General features: G+C 42.6%; 1 protein-coding gene across 1 annotated transcript in view; it reads left to right on the forward strand.

The window, feature by feature from the left end:
- LOC126184369 (stAR-related lipid transfer protein 13) overlaps positions 1 to 12432 on the forward strand; it is a 681898-nt gene that overhangs the window by 95436 nt on the left and 574030 nt on the right. The window contains exon 3 of the mRNA XM_049926754.1: positions 7269 to 7434. Coding sequence (XP_049782711.1) covers positions 7269 to 7434 — 166 coding nt within the window. The remainder of the gene's footprint in view (positions 1 to 7268; positions 7435 to 12432) is intronic.

Raw genomic sequence — 12432 nt, forward strand, 5'->3', positions numbered from 1 at the left:
GATGGTTTTGAACTTTGTCCACTGATCCTCAACACTATCTGTACTTGAGACAAAACTTTTGTATTGAGCCGTCAGGTACTCTGTAATCTGCTTTTTGTCACTTTTGCTAAACAGAAAAATCTTCCTACCTTTTTTAATATTTCTATTTACGGCTGAAATCATCGATGCCGTAACCGCTTTATGATCGCTGATTCCCTGTTCTGCGTTAACTGTTTCAAATAGTTCGGGTCTGTTTGTCACCAGAAGGTCTAATATGTTATCGCCACGAGTCGGTTCTCTGTTTAACTGCTCAAGGTAGTTTTCAGATAAAGCACTTCAAAAAATTTCACTGGATTCTTTGTCCCTGCCACCCGTTATGAACGTTTGAGTCTCCCAGTCTATATCCGGCAAATTAAAATCTCCACCCAGAATTATAACATGGTGGGGAAATCTACTCGAAATATTTTCCAAATTATCCTTCAGGTGCTCAGCCACAACAGCTGCTGAGCCAGGGGGCCTATAGAGACATCCAATTACCATGTCTGAGCCTGCTTTAACCGTGACCTTCACCCAAATCATTTCACATTTCGGATCTCCGTCAATTTCCTTCGATACTATTGCACTTCTTATCGCTATAAACACGCCTCCCCCTTCACTGTCCAGCCTGTCTCTGCGGTATACATTCCAATCTGAGTTTAGCATTTCATTACTGTTTACGTCTGGTTTCAGCCAACTTTCTGTCCCTTGTTGTGACGGTTTATTAATGAGAGCAGTTCTGGGACCTTTCTATAGACGCTCCTGCAGTTTACTATTAGCACATTAATATTGTTATTCCCTGTTGCATTTTGCCTACTCCTACCTTGCCGCGTCTCAGGAGGCGTCTTGTCGGGCCTAGAGAGGGAATTCTCTAACCTAAAAAACCCCCATGTGCACTCCACACGTACTCCGCTACCCTTGTACCCGTTCCGGCGTGTAGTGCACGCCTGACCTATTCAGGAGGGCCCTACATTTCTCCACCCGATAGAGGAGGTAGAGAAATTTGCACCCCAGATCTTCGCATAATCGTCTGAGCCTCTGGTTTAAGCCTTCCACTCGGCTCCAAACCAGAGGACCGCGATCGGTTCTGGGAACGATACTACAAATAGTTAGCTCTGTTTCCACCCCGCGAGCGAGGCTTTCCGCCTTCACCAATTCCGCCAACCGCCTGTACGAACTGAGGATGACCTCTGAACCCAGACGGCAGGAGTCATTGGTGCCAACATGAGCAACAGTTTGCAGTCGGGTGCACCCAGTGCTCTCTATCGCCGCCGGCAGGGCCTCCTCCACATCTCGGATGAGACCCCCTGGCAAGCAGACAGAGTGAACACTGGCCTTCTTCCCCGATCTTTCCGCTATTTCCCTAAGGGGCTTCATCACCCGCCTAACGTTGGAGCTCCCAATAACTAATAAACCCCTCCCCCCGTGTGACTGCTCGGACCTTGCTGAAGGAGCAGCCACATGTCCACTCACAGGCAGAGAGGGCGATGCCACACGGCCAGCCTCCACATTGACCCTCCGCCTCGTGCGCCGCGAACGCCGCTGAACCCGCCACTCCCCTTGGGGAGAGGGTGGCCCAACCGCGTCCGGTACCCGCGAAGATGTCTCGACAGCAGGGACAGTGGGTGAAGCATGTGACACCTGGGGTGTACCATGCGACGCACCAGACTCCCCACTGCTGCTACACTCCGAGGCAGCAGCCTGAAGACGGCTTACCGTGGCCATCAACACGCTCAGCTGTTCGCGAACAGTGGCCAGCTCCTCCTGCGTCCGTACACAGCAGTCACACATCCTATCCATCCTAAGGAATCAATTTAATGTAGAGAGTTAATCAACTTTTAACTAGACTGCTAATTCACTAAAGGCGGCTGATTGTTGACTAAACTGTGATTGCTAGCCACTTCTTGTAGAAAACAATGAAAATAGCACTACCTGTCTCTGGACTGTATTGAAAACAAACACTAGCACTACTGGCACTATGGTTGACTAAAGGGACTCTCTCTGACTGTATTCAAAACAAACACGAAATATATGGAACACTATTACTAGCACTCGACAGTTAAAGCTTCCTAAAAGCAAAAACTCACGGTAGAAGAAGTGACAAGTAAGAAAAATACAGTTAATACTTAAATTAAGGTAGGTCGCTGCACAGCAGACGTGAAGCAGACGGCAGTACGAATTACCAGTTCTTCATCTCGGTTTTAATTCCGGTTTTGGTACTCCCTTTCCTACCTTGCTGTCTCGTAAATGTAATTCAGTAAAGCTTTCCGCAAAGTTTTGAATGATTTCCTGACACTATTTTCAAAGTTCGCATCCTTAGACTTTACCAAAAGCTGGCGCTTTAAGTTATGTAAACACACGCCTGTCTGTCCAATTGATTTGCAACGAAACATTCTGTTACGTCAAGTCTTTGGCTGGGCGTCTTTGATTAGGTCACCGTTTACGCGACAGAGATTTTGCAAAGTCCTGCGACAAGCAAATTTAAGTCTGACCGAATCCTCATTAGTTTATATAAACTCAATGATTGCTTGTAAGAGACGACAAACTGTGTACAGTCGCTTCAAGTTCCTTAAAAATGGTTCAAATGGCTCTGAGCACTATCAGGCTTAACATCTGAGGTCATCAGTCCCCTAGACTTAGAACTACTTAAACCTAACTACCCTAAAGACATCACACACATCCATGCCCCAGGCAGGATCCGAACCTACCACCGTAGCAGTCGCGCTGTTCCGGACTGAAGCGCCTAGAACCGCTCGGCCACAGCGGCCGGCTCAAATTTCTTATTTAGCAGTTATTATACAACTGCGAATTCGTGACCTGTTGGTCTTATAATTGTTCATAAATTAATATCGTTTAAATGCACCAAGTATAGTCAAAACAAATTAACATCTTTCAATTCACCAAGTGTGGTCAAAACTGAAATCCTAGCAATACCAAGGGAGGGAGGGGGGTTCTTTATGCCCACCTTTTAAAAATATTTTAATCAAATGAGTTACTTTATAATTTAAAATTTTGGAACATTTTTATTGTTTTTAGTGAGTTCTTCCACCATTTTCCATATATGTTTTAAATTCTTCAGTTAAATTTAACCCAAAAATTTAAGTCTCTGTGGTAGACGTCACTTTCGCTAGTAATGTTGTATTCAATATTTCCAGGTTCAGGACCTTACTTACGCGTCAACATCTATTTAAAAATATGTTGAGTGTATAAGTCAAGACCAACGAACAAAATTTGCATTTTTCATATATTTTTTGTGATGGTCATAAAGTAGGTAGCACACATTACTGAAAGTGCATTGATATTGCTAAGAGTGTGCTAAAAAGTTTTTTTGAAGGTTCCAGATCCTACTAACACATCAGTACCTCTTTAAAAAGTATGTTTTTAATAAAATTCAACAACAATCTGTTTTTCAACATGTTTAGGGCGGGCACAAAGGTCTCCCCTCCCCTCCCCCTTCCCCGCTCTTAGTAATGCACGCTATGGAAAACGTCTCAGTATTGCTAGGGTTAATACTGAATAATGAAAGTTATTATTCCGCGTCATTGGCCGCTGCTCGCGAAATTGGTAGCTGTAGCTGTCACCTGCGTAATCGTGGCCCATTAATCCTGGCTGTAACACTGATCGTAATTTTAGCCATCGCAGAAGTTAATAGTAAACCCAAAAACTTCGCCCTATCACTCACTGGAGTATCTGCATTGCATTTACTGAGGTAAATAACGATATCATTATCATCTTTCTCTATGAAATGACCTGTGTGTGTAGTAAACGTGTTGTTGGTAAACAATTAAGACGGTTGACTGCAGATTCTGAGGTAACTGATGGATGCAGGGGCTCGATCATGAAATTCACTCCCTATTACAAGAACTCTTCCTTAATCATAACACTGCGTAGCTTCAGTATTGTTTCGATACTGTGAATACATCCATCCGTTGAAAAGCCAGAGTTGCAGGTGCAGAGAAGATAAGTTGTGTCTTACCTTATTAAACCCTCCGATTATGTGCAGGTTGTTACTGTTGCCAAGCTCTGTAGAAGCTAATTTAATTTCAATTGCTTTAAAATTTACTGTTAATTTAGAAGAAAAGTAGTTAATTGTAATTTGTACTAAAAATTCTAAGTTGGCAGCAAGCCAAATAGAGCCTAATGCCACGTTCAGGCAGCCCTCAAAGACAGTTTCACTTAATTAATTATTGAAATTCGTTAACTGGGTTGTGAACTTTTAGTTAGTTAATTTACTCCAGGAAATGGAAAAACAGTGCATAGATACTTAAAATTTCTGTTTAAACAAAATACTTATTAACATTTTATTCGGAAATATTTTATTATGGCAATATTACTAAGATTCAAGAGATCGTAATTTTTATTCAGGTTATTATTTTAAATAATATGAGAAAAGGTTAAGCATAGTACATAAATTGATTTATCAAACAGAAGTTTAATCACTGTTGCCACTAAATTATAATAATGGAATTAACTATTGTAACACTTTGGCCTAACATGATTGATACTCCTTATATTATGCTACTGAACGAAATGAATATCTCGTCTTGTCGTCGTTTGCTTCGACGGAAGTATGATTGTGGTTGCCTCGTCGAAACGATGATCTGACACAGCTTCTCCACGTCCCTGGGAACTTACACGCCAAGCAGTATGACGCGCCTCTGAGCCATTGTTACAGCGGCAGCCATGGCTCGATAATTAAATTTAAATTTAAGTTCTTGTATCCGCGACTTGGTGATTGCAGATACGACTTAATCATTTGTAAGTGAAAAGCCACACCACTTTGATGAAGATTAGGCGCAATTTTTGCCCCGCAATAATTTTATATCCAGAACCATCGACATGCGTCTCCACTGCACAAAATTTTGTACATGGCTGCACGTTCAGAGACCGTGAATAGTTACAACTGATAGAGAAACAGCCCTCGGTCACTATTTTTAACAAATTAACCTGGTTTCGACACTGCTAGGAGTGTCTTCTTCAGAATTTAAAACAGAGAATGGTCTATATCCTGTAACATGATCACACAATAATGACTAAAAACGTATGATAGGGCATAAGTACGGAATCATCGTAAAAGACTGACAGTACTTATATGTCATTTATAAAATAATAAATATGCCAAAAGGGCATTAGTCACAAAGGTATTTAAGATGAAGAAAACTGTGATGGTGAGCCGAACCACTAAGGGCTGCTCGTTACTTGCGTGGTGCAGGTTGCAAAACGGACTGAGGTGCCCGCGTTAACAAATGCGGCCAGGTGAACATGGCACTGCAACGAGCGCGCCATCTAGTAGCCGTAGATACAATTAGGCTACTTCACATTGAAATATAGGCAGAAATGATTATAAATAAACAGTAATTGGTACATAATGGAAAGCAATGTTTGTTTGATAGTAGCATACAACACAACATTTTGTCTACATCAAAGCTTATAACAGTAAGATAAAACATAAAAACATCATTATGAAAATGTAGATAGGACTGAATGACAACTTGTAGAAAGCAATATTGACGTGAAATGCAGCCGAAACATTTGATAATTGAAAACCATAGGACTACCTTAGAAGGAAAAGAACATTTCGGCAACCTGCACAAGGAGACCCGAAGTCAGATACCGAGTAACGGCTTTATACCGTTGAAAAATTTTTTGTTACGTAGCTGTAGCTGTTCGTTAAGGATGAGGCTATCTTTTCGAGCACAATGCTTGAAAATCTCCAATTCTTCTAGAATATCTAGTCTACGCCATTTCTTTTCGGTGTGCAAAATGTTGCTATCGCAGATGGCTTTAGGTGAATGACCTATAATTAGAAGATGGTCGGCAAAAGACGAATTTTGGGGGATAGTGCCATTTTTTTTTAGCAAGTGTTCTTTATATCTGGTAGCGAAGGCACGTCCTGTTTGTCCTATATAGTAAGAGGAGCAAGAATCGCAGACAGTTTTGTAGACACCAGAATTTTCTAAAGGGGAAATTATGAATGAAGCTTTTTTTTAATTGTTATTAGTAGAAAAAGCAAAGTTGCAATCGTATTTCTTTCGAAGAATGCGTTGGATCTGATAAGAGATAGGCCCCACGAAAGGAATAGAAAAATATTTTTTTGAGTTAGAGTCGATAACAGAAGTGCCTAGCGTAGTAAGTCTTTTAGCAGTTTTCTTTTTAAGGACGTCATCTACTATGTTAGGTTTATACTCGTTGTTAACTGCTATTGGTTTAAGTAAATTGATTTCGTCGTTGAAGTTTTCTTTAGAAAGTGGGATGGAAATGCCAATATTTCATTGTGAAGTAGCCTAATTGTATCTACGGCTACTAGATGGCGCGCTCGTTGCAGTGCCATGTTCACCTGGCCGCATTTGTTAACGCGGGCACCTCAGTCCGTTTTGCAGCCTGCACCACGCAAGTAACGAGCAGCCCTTAGTGCCCCGCCATAACACTTTTCTTCATCTTAAATACTTTTGTGACTAATGCCCTTTTGGCATATTTATTATTTTATAAATGACATATAAGTACTGTCAGTCTTTTACGATGATTCCGTACTTATACCGTATCATATGTTTTTAATCATTATTGTGTGACCATGTTATAGAATATAGACCATTCTTTGTTTTAAATTCTGAAGAAGAGGCTCCTAGCAGTGTCGAAACCAGGTTAATTTGTTAAAAATAGTGACCGAGGGCTGTTTTTCTTTCAGTTGTTACTATACAAAGCTTCGCCACTGTCTCCTTCCTTGCCCGCATCTCGTGGTCGTGCGGTAGCGTTCTCGCTTCACACGCCCGGGTTCCCGGGTTCGATTCCCGGCGGGGTCAGGGATTTTCTCTGCCTCGTGATGGCTGGGTGTTGTGTGCTGTCCTTAGGTTAGTTAGATTTAAGTAGTTCTAAGTTCTGGGGGACTTATGACTACAGCAGTTGAGTCCCATAGTGCTCAGAGCCATTTGAATCATGTCTCCTTCCTCTACGGTTGCGCACAGCACTACTGAACGTGCCAAGTCAATTGTCCAGTCCGATTGCTAGAGTTTTGCGATTGATCAATTAAATATTGCATCATTTCATCAATTTTAAATAATACACATATAAAAAATGATAAATTTTACATGTGTTCAAATATATCTCTATTGCCAACCCCTATATACTTTCTCAAGACTAATCGATCGATATTTGTATCGAAAGCGATTTAAGAAACTTTATTGTTAGGTGTATGATTTAGTCGGCCCATTACATTGTGTAGCAGTGTTGGTATGAATATGAACGTATGGTTGCAGGGTGCGGTGGACGCGGGCACGCAGACGTCGCCGACGCTGTCGCGCAGCTCCAGCCTGACGTCGGACTGGTCCCTGGCGCTGCCGTGCAGCCGCTCCAGCGCCTCCAGTACCGCCTCCTGCTGCGAGTCCGGGCTGGGCACCGCCTCTCCGAGGCTCGCCGCCACCCGTCAGTACCAAACCTATTTGCTCCGCCCTACAAATTCACCAATCACAAGAAACTTTTTTTCTAGACGCACAAATGTACTAAAAATATGTTATCTGCTTAAGTTTGAGATTAACCCCCCCTAATAACACTGGAGTCAATATGAACCATGAGCACAGTGGAAATGTATATTTCCATCATTTGCAGATCTATTATTTTAAGATCATGACTTTCTTGCTTTGAGTCATTTGTATTCAGTTATGTTCTGTTCATTCTTATACTTATATCAGTTTAAAATTTGAAACTTCCTGGCAGGTTAAAACTGTGTGCCGGACCGAGACTCGAACTCGGGACCTTTGCCTTTCGCGGGCAAGTTTTCTATCAACTGACCTACCCAAGCACACTCCGCTGCAGAGTAAAAATCTCATTCTGCAAACATCCCATAGGCTGTGGCTAAGCCATGTCTCCGCAATATCCTTTCTTTCAGGAGTGCTAGTTCTGCAAGGTTCACAGGAGAGCTTCTGCAAAGTTTGGAAGGTAGGAGACGAGGTACTGGCAGAAGTAAAGCTGTGAGGACGGGGCGTTAGTCGTGCTAGGGTCGCTCAGTTGGTAGAGCACTTGCCCGCGAAAGGCAAAGGTCCCGACTTCGAGTGTCGGTCCGGCACACAGTTTTAATCTGCCAGGAAGTTTCATATCAGCGCACACTCCGCTGCAGACTGAAAATCTCATTCTAGTTTAAAATTTATTCGTAGTTCTTTCACTGGTTACCACTGGGGCCAATATGATACCAATGTACTCTGATCAGCCAGAACATTATCACCGCTTATCTGGTAGCTGCTATGTCCACCTTTGGTACGGATAACAGCGGCGACGCGTCGTGGCATGGGAACAACGAGGCATTGGTAGATCGCTGAAAGGAGTTGGCACCACATCTGCGCACACATGTCAGCTAATTCCCGTAAATACCGGGGAGGGGACGCCATTGGGTCTAACGCCGTGTTCAGTCACATCCCATATGTTTTCGATCAGATCCAGATTTCACGAGCTGGGGGACCAGCACATCAACTGGAACTCTCCACTGTGTTCCTCGAACCACTCCATCACACTCCTGGCCTTGTGACATGGCGCATTATCTTGCTGAAAAATGACACTGCCGTTGGGAAACATTATCGTCATGAAGGAGTGTATATGTTCTGCAACCAGTCTACGATATTCCTTGGTTGTCATGGTGCCTTGTAGGAGCTCCAATCGATCAATGGATGCCCACGTGAATATTCCCCATAGCATAATGGAGCCGCCGGTTGCTTGTCTCCGTCCCGCAGTAAAGGTGTGAAGGAGCTGTTCCCCTTGAAGACGACGGAATCGCGCCCTCCTATCGGTATGATGAAGAAAGTATCAGGATTCATCATACCATGCTACGCCGTGCTACTGCCGCTAACGTCCAACGCCGATGATCACGTGTCCATTTCAGCCGTAGTCGCCGATGTCGTGCTGTTTACATTGGCAAATGAATGGGTCGTCGGCTGCGCAGGCCCATCGTTAGTAGTGTTCGGTACTCGGTGTGTCCAGACACATTTGTACTCTGCAAGCATTAAAGTCTGATGTTAGTTCCGCCACAGTTCGACGCCTGTCCTGTTTTACTAGTCTGCCCAACCTACGACGCCCGACATCTGTAATGAAGGGTGGCAGCCCAATCCCACGACGTCTGGACATTGTTTCACCTTTTTTCGCCACGTGTTGAAGACACTTATCACAGCAGTTCTGGAACACCCGAAAAGTCGTACAGTTTCCGAAATGCTCGTGCCGAGCTTCCTGGCCATCACAATCTGCCATCGGTCAAACTCGGATAGGTCGCGCGCCTTCTCCATTCTACACACGGACAGCACTCGCCCTGCTATTACATGGACCGTGCGTGTGTCTGACTAGCAGTCACTCCTCGCCAGGTGGCACTGCTATCGCCTGGAAGGGTTCATATCGATTACAGGTCGGTGGTCATAATGTGCTGGCTGATCAGTGTAAATTGTTTTCTTTTTTCTCTTTTTAATTACTTGAATGGAACATGGTTAAAAATAGCATGATGACTGTTACATTGAACAGCTGCTATAAGAAACACCTCCAACGATGAGAATATCATTTCCCGCTTATTTTTGAACCCACTGTTAGAGTTTCTTCGATCAGCTGTTGCTGTAGCCTTTCTAGTACCACATGCGACAATATGACCCCAATCTAAATTTCTTTGTTTCTTGAATGTAACATTTATGAAAATAGACTGATGACTGTTACGTTGAACAGCTGTAATGGATGTTTTTATGTTATTTCATTAAAATATTGCCAATATATCCCGTGTAGATTACTTGGGGTCTTTATGGCTCCAGCGGCACTCAGTGAAAAACAAATCCCGGTTGTGGGAGCGTTAAGTCATTCCTTCATTTAAAAATAAATTAATTCCATTTTCCTAAAATAAAATTGGCGTTGTGAATAAGTATATTCCCTGAATATAAGTGTATAGCCGACGACTACAAGCTGTAGACTTTGTGACTGCCAGCGATTGCAGTCCAACGAGACGCGTGTGTTCGCCTCCTGCAGCTCGTCAAAGACCGGGGCAGCAGTATAGACAACCGGCCACAAGATAGCTGCTGTGCTGCATCGACGTCTTGCTGCAACAAAGCGCTGCGTCTGGGTTCAAGCAGCCGATTCGCTGTTGGCTGCGAATCACCTGCTCGAATAGCACAGGCAGCCTTCGTACCGCACCCCTCCCCACGCATCTTGAAATTGAACTGTTCAGTTAAGCACTTATGCACCAGAATATGGCGTCGATTGTCACATGACAATCAAAATAGGACATTATGTTGTAAAGACTGCCCATAGAAGTGTGCAGTTTAGTGGCCCTCAACAGGAGTTTTTGTAGTTGGGTTTACTGTCTTACAATAACGTGACTTAATACCCATTACGACTTTATTCGTATATTTTCCATGAAATATACGGAAACATGGTTCAATGCCAAACGGTTCACTGCAGAAACTGCATACATACGCACTATCGTTCAACACAAATGACAACGTCAGTACATTTCCTCCAAGACGGTCATGTTATCCATTGCTTTGTCACGTCATGCATTCTGTGCTACTACTTGATTTTTGCTCAGAAAGCTTAATGACCTCCTTTCCTGTTTCGTAAATGAAAAGCTCGCAATCAGGTGTCTCGCAAGGAACAGCTGAAAAATTGGTTGATCTGGGTTAACCTGATGTTCTTTATTCAGATTTCATAAAACTGCCAAGTCAGTTAGGAAGTAAAATGTCAGACGACACTTTTTGTACTGACATCAACCGACTGCATAACGTTCTCGAAGTTTATCGAAATTAACGACGCTATCCGTCATATCATTCTAACCAGCAACACCAAGCGAAAGTTTCATAATAGTTTTAATTAATTCCATCTTCACTTCTTTAGCTACTGAAAGGGTTGTCTATGCTATGAGAATGGTCACATGTTTGTTGTTCTTCCACAATTTGGCATGTATCCCATTTTTCCACTGAAATTAAAATTCATCCTCTGCAGTTTGCATTTCTGTTTTATGATGGAAGGAAACTTCGTACGAATGCGTGTTCAGTGGAATCAAAGAAGTTTCCTTTTTGAGCAGCACTTTCATTAAATTTAATGTGGTGAGCAAAAAACGAAATACTGCCCCACTGCCTGTGTGGTGCAGACAGTGAATAAGGCTGAGAACAACTCGTTCCCCTAGACGTATTTTGCAAAATGAGGAGTGGAAAGTGAAACCAGTTGAGGTAAGAAGCTTTACCGTGAAGACAGTTAAATTACCAAGTAGTTGGGCAGCATACTTACCGTCGCGTTGGGAAAGGCTGAATCACTTCCGACAATCTCGTATACTGACAGAGTGTTTTGAGAAACTTTGAATGAAATTATTCGCGTTTGGCTAATGCAAATGAGATCTCGTTTCATGTACATATTAGGGTGAGCCACGTAAAACTTACTACCTCTTTTATATCCTGAACCTCTGCAGATATCGATAACATGGTTTCCGGTAAGTGATACTACTTAGAGGAGCACGAAATGTAGTTGCGCGGTTAGTGCTACTTTCTCCTATATAAACCGAGATGTCGGAGCAAACACTTCAGTTATGCAACAGTATACTTAACTCTAGAAATTGGCATTTGAAATCTCTCGAAAAGGTTGAGTACAGTGGTATAACGCTTGTTGATGATGGCGGTGAAACTTTCTGCAAAAGAATCTGAGAAACTTAAAATTGAGAGACCAGCCGGACGGTACCCGCTGCTGCAGTGTAAACACAGCCTAGTGAAGCTCTGCGTCTTTATCTTACATCTCTCTCATATAAATAAACAAGATGCAATAGGTTTCGTCGCAGTATTCTCAGCCTACCGTCGTGAAGAATGTAACATAGCCTAGCATGTGAGCCTCGCTTGTCAGCGCAATGGCGGATTCTGCCCGCCTTACCATCCAGGTTTAGAACATTTATCACATACTTTTGTGAAAAGTTTCAACGTCAACATTAACAATCGTTATGTATTTCTACTCGTCTTTTCAACAACTTTCGAATGCCGTTTGCAGAAGTAAACAGTTCCACTTAAAGAGTACTATTGTTTTAATATCTCCGTTGATACAACAGTTAACATTGTTGACTGTATAAAAAAACTACATGCCCCTCTGAGCGCTATCATTTATTGGCTATTATTTATATCCCCCATGAATTTAAATACGTGGAACAACGAAGTCACAACTTCCTTAGATGTATTTATATTTTAAATCTTTCAGATCGTTGTCTCTTGTAGAGCTGCAGGTCCACAGATTTTCTTCAGATTTTAAAGTTGTTTCTACGGCCTGTGACCAATGAATAAATTAAAGATATACTTTGCGTAATATATTTGTTCATTTCTCACTTCCAATATTCAGCACGCGTTGACACTGACATAAAACGAGACATTTCATATAGCACACAAACACATAGATTGCTACGCACGTATCACACATCGTGTCCCTTTCCAC

Source organism: Schistocerca cancellata, chromosome 4 (genome assembly GCF_023864275.1).
Source record: "Schistocerca cancellata isolate TAMUIC-IGC-003103 chromosome 4, iqSchCanc2.1, whole genome shotgun sequence".
NCBI lineage: Eukaryota > Metazoa > Arthropoda > Insecta > Orthoptera > Acrididae > Schistocerca > Schistocerca cancellata.